General features: G+C 34.8%; 1 protein-coding gene across 2 annotated transcripts; it reads right to left on the minus strand.

The window, feature by feature from the left end:
- Window positions 1–423: 423 nt before the first annotated feature.
- LOC110447243 (proteasome subunit alpha type-4-like) lies at window positions 424–8,388 on the minus strand. 2 transcript variants are annotated; one of them, XM_021492798.1, is made up of 8 exons: window positions 8,337–8,388; window positions 5,919–5,961; window positions 5,483–5,645; window positions 5,134–5,211; window positions 4,145–4,233; window positions 3,591–3,721; window positions 3,176–3,299; window positions 424–1,075 (listed from the first exon to the last, which is right to left on the minus strand). In XM_021492798.1, the coding sequence occupies exons 1-8, from the start codon at window positions 8,337–8,339 to the stop codon at window positions 939–941; spliced, it is 768 nt and encodes a 255-aa protein (XP_021348473.1). In that variant the 5' UTR covers window positions 8,340–8,388; the 3' UTR covers window positions 424–938. The 2 variants fall into 2 exon arrangements, with proteins under 2 accessions (XP_021348473.1, XP_021348472.1); XM_021492797.1 differs by lacking the exon at window positions 8,337–8,388 and adding an exon at window positions 7,971–8,027.
- Window positions 8,389–14,203: the final 5,815 nt, after the last annotated feature.

Here is a 14,203-nt window from a genome sequence, read left to right on the forward strand (position 1 = left end):
AGTATTAAGTTTAGATCACAAGGAACCTCAAGGTGCATTTACTGTTAACATGACTCGATCAAACAGATTAGAGGAAAGAAGAGAAAAGATCGAACTGACAAAGAACTAATGAAGATGGTACAAAGGTGGGCGCCAAGATCCCTCTGGGATCTCTTGTTATCATAAGTTAGTAAATGTCGATAGAAATGTATATGTACCGGGTATCTTCATATGTTGTATGTTGCTACACTGGTGTTGTTACTGATGCAAGGGGGGCTACATTAGTACCCTCCAACCACCATCCTACAATTCCTGAATAGGCGAGCTTAAGATTGTTCTAATTAATTATCTCTGCTCACAATGACAGTCTTCAGTAGTCAAAAAGAAAACTGAAAAATAAGATTTTTCCCAATGTCATAAAATCAAAAACAACTTTACAATGCAGACTCTTTAAATTATTTATTACTTGAAAAGTTTGTCACATAATGTCCATATCACAGTATCTTCAGCGAAGTTAAAGTAGTAACTGTGAACATAACCAAACTTTTTATTAATAAATCTTGGTTCTTATTTTCATCAATGAATCTTTCAAACAGTCCTCCATCCCTTTAACTAATAGAACCTAGTATAGAATATACATCACCAATTAGCACTTTCCTTTAACAAATAGCACTTACACCTTGAACACGACCTAGTGCTTGTGAGGGATCTCTCAGTATTCCTTAGGAATTTATCTAAGACTGATGCCATTGCTTCTATATCAGCATAAATTCCTTCAGAAGATGAACAATTACATTAAAGTATATCCTGTGTTATTCTGAAAGAATCGTTTAAGTTAATATTCTCCATCTTTACTATTGATCAATGGAGTCTCCAATGAAGAATCACATTGCTGTTTTAGCACACTGGACCCAAAATGTTCCAAAACGTCTTCCATCTGTCCATTCATCTACACAAGTTTATTTGTCTTTCTTTTTCTCTGCTTCTTCTTTAGCTTCCTCTTCTTCATGTGTTTTAATATGGGCTGTCACTTCCTCTGCTGGTAAGATTCTGATCACCGTCTTGCCATTTTCTCGTGTTAATGTGGATATTTCAACTGCAACGAAGAAACCGGTACAAGAATTTGGAAAATCAATAGTTAAAAACTTAATTTTAATGTCTTGGTCTCAGATTGTCTACTCCCTCCTGAATTCCACTGACCTACCTTATAACATCAAACATTCATAAAACTTTTTTTAAGTTTTAGAGAGACTCACAGGAGTATCATTCGGTTATCAATACTGGTTTTAAACCTATTTTGATTTTTTCAACTGCTTCAGTAAATATTAAACACAGACAGGTAAGCAAGGGCTCAAAATGAGCATGACCCTATATATCCCCTGAAAAATGTAAAGCAAAAGCAAGTAGGATTATGAGATATCTTGGATGACGGAAAACTAGTTTTGTAATATTGCGTTATCAGCACAGGCTATTTGCTTAGTAATATTTACCACAAAGCAAGAACAAAACTAATAATAGAACAGAAATGACTGCCAAAACGTTTTTCGCAAAACCAGAAGCCATGACTGCCACTGGCGTCTTTTGATATCAAAGTATATTACCAATAGAACAAGTTATAGGCAAAAATGTCTCCGCCAGTCGGGAGCCTGTGGATAACATGTTGTAGACTATCCAGTAAGTTCAAGGTGTGCCACCAAATTAAAAGTATTAACAAAATTGTACTTCGTATAAAAGAAAAGAATTTGTATCTGAAATGTCTTTCACAATCACGACCAACAGATGTTGTTATTGTCAGAAAGGCTGATACAACTTATTTTGGACATTAAATCCTTATGTTATAATATGTTGTTTTTTTTTAAATCTTGGGTTCTTCTAGATCTATGAGGATTGAATCCCCAGACTTCTTCGATTGAAAAACAGACAGCTTAACGACTGCGCAAACCGGTCATGATATTTGTTCTGAAAAATTATGGATACAAATCTCAAAATGCTCTTGCTCCCTCAAAAGATCTGAAACCTATATTAACTTTCTTTGTATGAATATAAAGGAAACTCTATAAATCTAGTAGGAAAATATGTTCTGTTTGAACATGGATGGACATTACTATGTAGATGGACAGTTGATACATGCCTAAGACTGGAACAGCTAACCCTCCTCTCTTGCTGATGCAGACAGCCTTGAATNCCTAGTTTCTCACGGCTTGACTCCACACATACAGTACACTGTCAAACACATCTTCTCTACATCTGTCCCACTAACATAGGCTGGTCTATGTATGTATACACACCTGTCGGTAGGTGGACAAAGTTTAACATGTCCTGTATAGAATTGTGTTATCATGTTCACTACTTTACATTCATTTATCAGTCATGCCGTGAGACACGGATACCCCCCCCATTATATAATATATAATTTATACTTTTGCTTATTTCATTCAATTATTACTATAAAGTTTCTTCGTTCTGCACATGTGCCCACTAAGTCCAGAGACAATAATCGCTCCAATCTTGGAGATTTGTCTCAACAGCATTCAGAATGTCAGAGCTCAATATATCAGCTGGCGAATAATTTATGAATGGATAGACAAAGACAATGTGAATACCAAAGGGCACCTTAGTCTACTGATTAAGATATACATGTGAAGTCTGAGGTTGTCAAAATTTTAGGGCTAAAATGATTTTATGGATTCATATCATGATACTTTCTTGTGTATTGAATCCTTTTCTTTGCCTGTATAGCAAAACACTAACATTGCTGAATTATAATAGTATATTTTATCAAACTCAAAAAACAATGTACACATGTACATATTATTTAAGAATCCTTCAGTAAGATGTGATCCACTGTGCAGGCGTAAACAAAGAATCAAAACTTGTACAAAAAATACATTTTGATAGGATTCACTATTAAAACACTGACAAAATTCTGGAAAATTCCTTTGCTCAAATGTTACAATTGAGAATTTTTAAGCAGAAGTGTGTATCGTGGTATGCATTGTACCAGGATACATGATGGCTATCCTATTGGGAGGTATGCATATCGTTTCAGGCCCATCAGTCAGTGAAGAATTTGTTAACAGACATTCAAAGGTCACTTCTACAGGGTATCCACACTGATTCAGAACCCTAAATATTATTTACTGTGAATCCCTCAATCCTTTGCCAACTACAAGCTCTTTAGAATTCACATTTCTACCTTTCTCTGCTGTCAGCTTGGTCATGTCCAGAGTTTTGCTCAAAACTTTCACAGCAAGCATTAGTCCCTCCTTCATGGTCATCTCTCCCTCCTTGTACTCTTGTTTCAACATGGAAACAGCATTCTGATCAACACAAAAAGGATAATACTAAATAAAGACTGTATCAACATCAAAATCTCTTTTTGACACACAAATGATGAAGTTGGTGAAATCGCTTAAAACCGAATGAAAGTATTTTAAAGAAATAATAATTCCAATTCCTTGCCGGTAAAAACATAATATCAAAAAAAGATTTGACTCCTGTGACCTTGAAAGTGGGTCATGGTTGTTTACTTGCACAACCTTGATGGCTCTGAATCCCAGTAAGCCACATGCTGAACAACTTTACTGTGAGCATTCTGTATAAGTACTTACAGCGCTGTTGTTGCCAATACAGGTAGCCTTCCAGCCTCCGTAGTTACCACTGGGGTCACTCTGATACAGCTGGAATCCGTAATGTTTGTCCCATCCCATGTATAGGATAGACACTCCAAATGGACGTTTGCCTGGCCAAAATTCCAGATATAAATGGGGAGACAGGGAGGCATTTATAATTGATAACATTTATGAATTTGTAGTGGGACCCAGGTTAAAATACTTGTGAGTGGGGGTCACAAAAAGTGTCTCCTTTGCTCCAATATTTATTTGCAGAATTTAGGCCCAATAACATAGCAGTGCTATTTTCACAGCAAGGCAAATAACACCCAACAGACCTTATCAAGCAAGCAATCCCAAATGGTCATAACTCAACATACCACAGTAGTGTACAATTAACATTAAGAGAAATGTATACTGCATCAATGCCATCATAAGCAAAAGATCATATGAAACCAAAATGTCTAGAATAATGTGGTTCACTATACCTTCTTAGCGGCCGCAAAATGAGTCATATATTCATCGGACATATGATCCCAAAATTGACCCCTTACCTCCAAATTGTGTGTAGGCCTGCTTCAAATCACACAAAGAGCTAACCAATTGTTCACAAGGCATGGGCTCCTGGTAGGCAATCATATATCTGAAAGAAGCAACATTTAATAGTGAGTACTCACTGTGTCGAACGTAGGAAATGATTAATGCATTTATTACAGAAGATTACATCCAAAATAATATTAAGTTTATTTCCAAAAACAAACAGTAATACATCCATGACTTTAGGTCCTAGACTCATTAAATTTTTTGATGGAACTCATAGAACATGTAGCTGCTTAATTCTAGTACGTCTTATTGAAGAGGTACTGACCTATAAAGACATGTCAGATGTGCATATACTTTTAACATATAAATCAATGTGTGGCAATAAACTGATTATAAAACCTGCACTAATTTCTAACACTTAAGTGTATTGTTTTATAATACATACAAGGCAATATTAATTCATTCACCCCTGAAACTTCATAATGAACTGTTCCAACCTCTGAATTGGAAGAGTTTGAATGTGTCCTGAGGGTTGAATGAGTTTAATACCGTACAGTGAAAAGGTTAAAGTGTATACCGGTAACTAGGCTAAAAACGTGATCTTAATTTTATCCTTATAAAGCTTCTTTTACGTGTCAAGTTATTGCACATCATAAAACGTTCCTTTGTTTGTACATCCGTAAACATGAGATGACAGAATCATGATTTACAAAAAAATGTGGAGGTTCAATTTCGGCGAAGTCACCGTAATCAAAAGTAAATTATTAGGTTTCCAAGAAACGAAATTTGGAAAGAGTCATTGTCATTGTACCCTAGTTGCAAACATCATGTAACTGTGCTCGGATGACGGCCTCCCTTTGGCCGAAACATGTCAGCACGTAGGATGTAAATCAAACATTACATTTTGTACCGGATTCAGTGGTGTTGTTGCTCATCATTTCTATTTTCATTTGCTCCACAAAATAGGTAAGCTGAAAACAATTTTCACTAATATGTGTACCTTTGGGCGGATAATCTTAACTCATTCGTAAGTACATTAGCATCTGATGTGATTCCGGCAACACTGCATGCCATGTCACTGTAAGTAAAAGTAACATTAATGTTAATTCATGCAACCTCTCAGTATATACATGTAACAAAATGAAGTGTTGTTTTTTTTTAAACCAGTTATTTCATCATATGGCAAATGCTTCAACTATTAACATCCTACTTAATGAGACAATAAATTTAAAGTTGAATCACTCTTGTCAATTTTATTTACACATACATCTTATTTTACATTAAAAAGAATAGGAAACTACTTAAAAAAAAGTGTTTTTTCCAAAACCGGCGTATATGAAATCACTTACTCGTGAAGTTTGTATATCTTTTCTGAGTAAGACATCTCATCAAGAAGTTTATTGGTGTTTCGTCTCTCCGCTGCCAGTATAACACAGTCATTTGTCTGGATTCCGAGACACGTACCAGCATGACCTATGGCTTCCATTGCATATTCTACCTGGTACAATCTCCCTAAAGCACATTATCAAATAAAAAATTCAGGTTGCATAAACATTTGTATTACACAGCAATGGTAACTGAAGTGACAAATCAACACCAACCTTGCGCTGCCAGTCTACATTTATGTTTAAATTATTTCAATAATATTTATTCTCATTGGCAATGGTTCTAAAATCTATACAAGTTGTTCATATTTTTTTTTTACAGTATTACAATGTATACGGTCCTAATAAACAGTCGATTCAGGTTTTGTTAAATGCATTCTATTCTTAAACTTTAACTCACCTTCTGGAGAAAAGATTGTTGTTCTGGAATCATATCTTCGAGACTGAAATAAAAACCAACAATGATTCATTACAATTGTTATTAAAAGTTGTAATCAATTTTGTAATTATGTTGTAATAATCAGTAATAAATTTATTTCATTTGTCAATTGAATCATGAAAATTAGCCATTTATCTAGGCATTATGAATCAAAACTGCATTGTACATACATGTATGTACTAAGAAATCTCCAGCTTCAGTACTTAGTCACCTTGTATGAAGTTGGTTGGTAACACCAGGTACATTGGTATAATCTGTTCTCAATTCCAGACCAGGAGTTTAGTATCGAGACATTGCAATATTTTTGAAATCAGAAAAAAGTGATGTTTTTTACGATCAGTGAGTGCATGTGGTGTTATAAAAATCTAAAATGCTATGGACGTTCAAGTCACCTGCTGATTCATACATTTAGTGAATTCTATATCATCATAGAATATGATGTGGCTTTTTCTATATCATATCCAACTTCATATATTATATATCTACTTCATGTTTAAGGAGGCTCCAACCTTTCGCAATTAACCAGCAGAATTCAATGAAAGTTTCACATAATGGTTATGTCACTATGTAGAGATGATTTTATGAAAATCGAAGCATTCCGATAAACTGAGGATTTTTTGGTAAAAAAACACTTTCACATTTTTTGAGTGTGTGGCATTATTCAAGACTATTACAACAATAAAATAATGAAAATAAGCATTGCTAATCAACCTTACAACTATTTTATTTATCATAAAATATCTACGACATGTTACACAGTGATTTTTATTGAAATTGTATGGATAAAAGTTATTATATTCAAGCTAAAAAGCAAACAGGACAGAGTTTCATACAAAAAGAGTGAAAAATTGAACCAAATACACACAAAGTCTTTATAATTCATTTATTTTACATTTTACAATAATTTTGATTCTGATGAGTTATCTACCTTTAAAAAATCGGAACTTTTTGCAGAGGGATAGAATTTATACCATGACAGATATTTTCTTTACTATACAAAAAACAATGAAAATAAATTCAATTACTATATTAAATTGTCAATTTACTGTTCTTTTATGGAACAAAATTACTCTCAATCATGTACACTCTGGACATCATTCCATAGCCAGCTTTATACGCATGTATTTACATCTCATGTATATATATGTAACCATAGGCTATTGCATGGTATGCCGTATTACGTGCACGCACATACACTTGCATTTTATAGGGATCTTAGTATTTTACAAACCACTATTTTCATAGTTATTGTATTGTGAAATAATTTACCTGGCAGAGTGTAACTCGCCCGACAACAAAAGTTGTAGCGACCCCGAGCTTGTGAACTACTGTTAGCACGTGATATGTACAGGTGAGGTCGGTAAACAAAACACATCAGTCTGCATTTCATGCTCCTAATATACGACCTTCTTGAAGTTGTCTGATCATATATCAGTGTCTTCCCATGAGTTAATTAATATCTTTTGGTCTTGATATCGGGTGTTGACATATCATCGTCATGCACGTGTACTATTGTTTACCCAGTGTTTTCCAAATGGTTAAAATTTACATTAATCTTGAAATACTATAAACAGCATCATTTTTGTTGCGGTGGTTGAGCAAGCCCCAACAAATTCCATGCACTATAAACCTAGCTGCGATAACGTAGCTTTCTGACGAAGAGAGATTGTTTTATGTATTGCGTCGGGGCAGAGGAGGACGGGTATTAATATTAGTACTATATAAACTAGAACTAATAGTAATACACGGGCTCCTCTGCCCCGCCGGAGCTCTGACGACGCAGACGCAATATATAAAAAAAATCTCCCGTCAGAAAGCTACGTTATCGCAGCTATATATAAACCTGAATAAATACTCGCGATCGTTTCCATACAAACTGTTTCGATAGTTCCAAACTACCGTTTCGGTTGGCACTTGACTTAACGTTTTGATTCTGTATTTTACATCTCTTTATTTTGTCTGTGTTGCTGTTTTACGATCCAATATTCTTCAGCATTTTTCGTTTTAACTTACCGAAACACCCGAGTAGGCCCAAACGAACCCCTCCCCCTTCATTCGGGATTCATTCCCGACACATTGATTCGCTGTTTAGTCGATTAAGCACCAAAAGTTAGTAAAATACACTTATTACAACAATAAATGGCTACATTTTTCAGTATATTTTGTCAAGTCATCCGCATGACAAAGCCGGTTTCTTGCCTCGATATGATCGATGCGAGAGATGGAAAACTATTGACAATAAATAGAAACACAATTCAGGTAAATTTGAAGAAACTTATGAACTGACAATTATGTTACAGAATACGCATCGTTTCTCCATACATCATACAAAAAATCAAAATTAATTTAGCATGAGATAGAAAGCTTTGCAATACCCACCATGTTGGATTTTGTATACAGAGCTAGACACTTCCGAAACGTCGTATAACTCTTACAGTTTCGTATTTTTATTTAGCTGGAAGTAAATAGTGGCGCGAAAATACAAAGTTCGCAATACATTTTAGGGTTGTAACGTAAGCAGATACAAAAAACCGGTATTGATTCATGTAAAAAAAAAGGCAATGCACTGAAGTGAACACTCCTCAGCAAATATCAAATAGAAACAATCCACATAACGTTAACTCAGCCCGGCTTCCGTTGGACTTCAACTTAAGATAAGATATATTTTATTTAAAGTCGGGGCCATTTTTCAAAAATGAATAACACAATATCTTTAAAGGTTCTGACCGACATACACGTTACATAAAAAGACATTCATACTTGGACAAGTTGGACATATTATAACTTAGGCAAACAAATATTATATTAGATAAAACACTTCAGAATTCAAGCAGGTGAGTACCGAAGCGAAATCAACCATGGGTTCCGATGATGAGATGTCATTGGTTTTAAATGAAATGTTTTGTGACCGGATCTTTTTCCCTATGGCTAGTGCTTGAAGTCAGAGTTTGCACTCACTTTGTTTAGTCGACCCAGTGTATGAGATTTTGTGTGTGTTGAAGATGAATGTGATGGGGTATTGTCGTCAGCGTGGTTATATTGTTGGTAGTGGTAAATTGAATGAGTGTTTTCACCAAAAGAAAAGATTATATTATATTCAGGATGTTTGTATTTGTTCGGTACGAAATATGGAAAATCTAGTTTCTTCCACATTCAAAAGAGACCTTGTAACACAGGAGTGTAATACAACTTTCAAACTGACATTAAACAACCGTATTACCACAACCAAGGGTTAACAAGTTTATGGCCCGGAAAATTCGAAACACCAAAAGTTCAGAGAATCCCCGGCGCAGTGAATCTGTCTTGTCTTCGAGGCTACTCAAAATATGGCGTCATTCATAAATAACAGGTATATTTGGACCTAAACTAAGGTGTTCAGAGTATTTTTACACGTTTTGGGGGTTTAGATAAACTTTCGGTAAAAATGTCCCCGCCCGACTCGTATTCTTAATTTATATCATCATTGGGGTGGCATTTTTACCGAAATGTAACAGTGACATTTTTTGATAACCAAGGTAACCCTACCTATTCACTTTCCAATTATTTGAAAGTTGAAATACTAGCCAATCACGCTTCTGTATTACAATCTTTCCAAACATTCATTAGTGATAAGGTAGCCCGAGTTTCCTCTGGCCCTAACAACAGACTTAGACATTTTAACATGTATATGTCTGGTACATATGTCAAAATGTCTAAGTCTGGTGTTAGGGCCAGGGGAAGCTCGGGCTAATGATAAGGATACAGATCTTTGCCTCGTTTGTATTGGACTCCGGAATTTCACCAGAATCCTTATAAATATACTCAATCAAGCATTTATGAAAACTTAGTACGGCATAATCAGGGTTACAATCGTATTGTGACTCTGTATGTGGAATTTGAAGATTTCAAAAAGCCATTTGATCGATCTAAAACATCCTCTTCTTAAAAAAATGTTTCTTTTATCTTTTTTTTTTAATAAATTTTTGACCCTTTACACGACAATTTCTCATACTATATAGAAGGAACGCACTTTTTTTATTATTATTATGAGAGGTTTCTTTTCCAAAAACAAAATTAGGGCATATTTTGTGAAAATCACTACAAAGGCTAAAATAATTAAACATACCAGGTATGATAAAATTGTGAGAATAAATGAGTTCCTGGTTGAGTTTGTTATTTAGTTTGGTAACTATAAGCATTCCTAGGGGTAGAAACTAGGCCCCTCCTATGGCCGATTTTTTTATGTTTTCATACGAAGCGAAATTTATTAATAAGCAATCAAGACAAAAGCAAAAACCTTAGCCAACTGCAAGTCCTTCAATTTAACATTCAACATCGACGATATGCTGTCGTTAAATAGCAAGAATTTTATAGACCGCGTTGAACTTATATACCCTCCCGAGCTTGAAATTAAGGACACTAAAGGCTTTTCTACCTCAGTCACTTTCCTCAATCTTAACCTAACATAATAAAAAGAGACCTCTTAAAACTACGCTTCGATAACCGTGACTATTTTTATTTTCCGAATGTAATCTTTCCCTTTCTTGAGAGTAACATCCGCGATTTCCCATGTTGCTGTTGATTCGGTCGGTATCCAAGAGTTTGTTGCAAAAACTTCATGACTTCATCATTATATCATAGATGTATACTGCTGACGGGCAAAGTTACAAAACAAGTTTTTCAAAGATGCAGCTTAATGAAGACTATTGGAAAGTTTAATGGTGGTCATCATGATCTAATTGGGAAATATGCAATTGTTTGTTATATGAAGGTCGATGTTGTTGATTATGATCATTTGTGTGGCTTTGTTGTCATTACCCCAGTCCTCGCTTTGTGGATGTAATATATCTTCGATTTGACCTATATTTAATACAGATGACACTTATTACTCTTCTGGAACACCTGGTCTTATTTTCATTGCATTTGGTCAAGGTTCTCCACGCCTTTATTCAAATTTTGCCCTAGTTTTATCGATTTTGAGTTCACACTTGTTTAGCTTCCTTTTTCCCCCCCCCAAGAACCACTCTCCCATTTAAAAATTATATTTAGTTTATAGATTTTTGGATAACAATGAGTGATTGAGTGATTATTCTACTTCATTTCATAAATATTGTCTGTGGGAATAAGTTGGAATTTGAATTTGTTGAGTTCTGTCTCTTAAATAGCTTTTTTTTTAATAAATTCAGTGAAGGTTTCGAAAGACCAGCCCAAGACCATAGGTTGATAATTTGGCAGGTAGAATTTCATGTGGCAGACAGTTCGAATCTTTTGATAGACCCATAAGAATAGAAGCTACATACATGTAATACATTTTATCTATCCTTTTTTCAATCTACAATAATTTGAAAGTATAGTCTGGCATTCATATCCTTTCCTAAAAGCACATAAAAGATTATCAAAAACTTGTTCAAAAAATTTGCTGAGCTGATCAAAATGAGTTGGTTCATATACCGCCGATATGGATGGTAGTATGCCGACCCGTCTGTATTTTCCTTTATCTAATCTGACCTTTTTTTCTTGAAATGGTTTGTACTTGTGCTTGTTTTAAATTGTCAGGGAAGAAACAAGAACTGATAGTTATGTTGATAAGTTTTGTTATGTAGGGTGTAAGAGAGTGTTGTCCAGCTTTGAACACTCAAAGTTAAAGGTTTGTAGGCATAGACATGTACATCACACCATATAACATCCAGCCATATATTGTGTTGTGATAGAACTAAATCAATATAATATGTACCCGTGTGGTTGTGTGTTAAATGTGTGCTTCCTGTTTCTACATGAAAACAAGCTATGGTCTGTAGGAAGGCATTTTTTTTTTTCATTTTAGAGCAGGAGTTCTGACTTTACCAGTGCTTATCACTAAATGCCAATAAAACTTTAGCGTAGGTATGGAAATCTAGGGTCGGTAGGGAAACCGGAAACACATATTTTTTGGGCCTTATTGTGCCTGTATTCCTTGTTATCACCACAGAATTAGATTAGATGTTATCTAAGTCCTTGTTATCACCACAGAATTAGATTAGATGTTATCTAAGTCCGTGTTATCACCACAGAATTAGATTAGATGTTATCTAAGTCCGTGTTATCACCACAGAATTAGATTAGATGTTATCTAAGTCCGTGTTATCACCCAATAGTAAAAGACATAACTTAAAAATTTGATGACTCCTCTCAATTTTCAAACTTTTCGGATCCGCTATGAACCTATATCGTTTTAAAATTTATTTGCACCAATATGAAATACTTCAGTTTCCTTTTCAAAGTATTTATTATGGTCCATAAATGTTTGGTGTTTTAAACGCCCATGTGAATTTTGTGAAGGAGTGAAATGGCCGCGCCTTGACCCTTTTTACTCCGACATTGTTTTATATTGGAAGAGTGGACAGCTCTCGACATCTAATTATAAATGTGCCGGTAAGTAACAAATGACGTCTATAAGCTTCGAGACTGACTTAGGAAGTACATGTAGAACAAGGTCACAGAGGTCAGGGTTACAAGTTGATGTGAAGTCATGTGACCCTATTTGCAATACTGGCCTTAATGCAAAAACTTAACCAGTCACCAAAATGCTATACTTATCGAGGAATATAAGCATTCCAAGTTACATGACCCTGACAGATCTGCAGTACTTAAGCCCATGACTCTTATGGTAAAAACTTAACCATTGTAAAACAGGTCAAGGCCAATATTGTGAAGGTCACAGAAATGCTGCGAGACATGCCGTACTCAAGACACATAAATATGTGAAATTTAACCCAATTAACTTCCTAGCCGGCAGCAAAAATTACATTTCTGGTGGATGAAAAATCCCAGGTTGGAAAGATGAACGATATTTCTGTCAATAATCAGCGCTTCTATACTATCCAAGTAAAATTACCGTGAGAATACCCCCACCCCTCGTTCTCCCCATTTTGGAGTAATCTAGGTAAATTTAATATATACCTTTACATTCCCTTTCATTTTGATGTCAGGAATAACTCAATAGTTTAAGTCATACCACAGTCTTCCCTCTTGTATCAGTCACTATATGTCAAAGGTTATGGCCACCGGTTCTATACATACAATGTAGATTTCAATCTCCTTTTGCCTTGCTCAAATTTTAAAAAGTCTAGATTCAATGCTCAATAACTGAAGGCAAGTGATTTTAGGCCCACCAGGTCTAAGTCATGCACAAACTCTAACATATACAACAAATAAACAGACAAATTCTGAATATTTTCAACAGACTGGAATTTTATTCCACAATTTACAATATTTTCAACATCACAATAGTGAAATCTGTAAATTGTATAAAGTATTCATATTCAACATATATATATATGTCATTTGAGGAGTACAGTCATTTTTATGCCATTCCCAAACAGAATACATAAATTGCTTGTTAGGCTAAGCATAATTTACCTGTTTTTGAAAACAGCCAGAAGTACATGCACAAAATAAAGATTGCGAGATACATACAAATTCATTTACAAGATATATAGGTTTGCAACCAAGGTCATTTAGGTATCTGGAAGGCCTTTGTCCTTGATCATGTGTGTCTCTCAATTACTGGTACCGAGTTTTCAAAATCTCAGTCAAGTGGTATGTATTTTATTAACGTTCATGTATAGGTAGATATTTGTATAAAAATCTGTTTGTAACTGGGGTATATAAATTAAGTTAATGTCTCTATAAATACAGAAGTGCAACAATAAAGGTGCAACCTTTTAAAGAATGTGTAGCATCTTGCACATTTTGTAGTATATATGAAATATTATGTACAAAAATAGTTTTCAAAATATGGAAATAATGTTTTACAACTATCAACTTTTGTAAAAATGTATGGAATATATATATAGAAAACAAAAATATTATGATATGCAATACAAAGTTCCAATGTATATATTATAATGCATCAGCAATTTCAACACATACCGGTAAATATAGTGATGTTAGATGTACAATAGTGTCCGCCAAATAGTTTCCGTAAAATCTTGGCTGAACCATATGGATGTATGAGCACTAAGCACATGATATAAATGTTTAAAGTATACTTATTGCACTTTAATCTCCTATCAGTCATCATCCTCGATATCCAGGGGTTAATACTCTCACTTGCGCTCTCTGCACCCCTGGAATATGTCATAGGCACAAAGACAGCTGTTTGATTGGTCTCCGGTAAAAAAACACCTGACCAATTGCTAGGCTGATACCTGTCCCTTGAAGGTTACAAAGGGGCCACACCCAACTTCAAAGTCAGTCAATTTTTACCGTTACACACCGTGATATTC

Source organism: Mizuhopecten yessoensis, unplaced genomic scaffold, assembly GCF_002113885.1.
Source record: "Mizuhopecten yessoensis strain PY_sf001 unplaced genomic scaffold, ASM211388v2 scaffold3235, whole genome shotgun sequence".
Taxonomy (NCBI): domain Eukaryota; kingdom Metazoa; phylum Mollusca; class Bivalvia; order Pectinida; family Pectinidae; genus Mizuhopecten; species Mizuhopecten yessoensis.

Coding starts and splice junctions, on each gene's coding strand:
- LOC110447243 (XM_021492797.1), bottom strand. CDS start 8,012: ATGAAGGGGGAGGGGTTCGTTTGGGCCTACTCGGGTGTTTCG. Junction 5,962..7,970: donor GGGCCTACTCGGGTGTTTCG/GTAAGTTAAAAC, acceptor TTTTTATTTCAG/TCTCGAAGATATGATTCCAG. Junction 1,076..3,175: donor CAAGCTGACAGCAGAGAAAG/GTAGAAATGTGA, acceptor TCTTCGTTGCAG/TTGAAATATCCACATTAACA.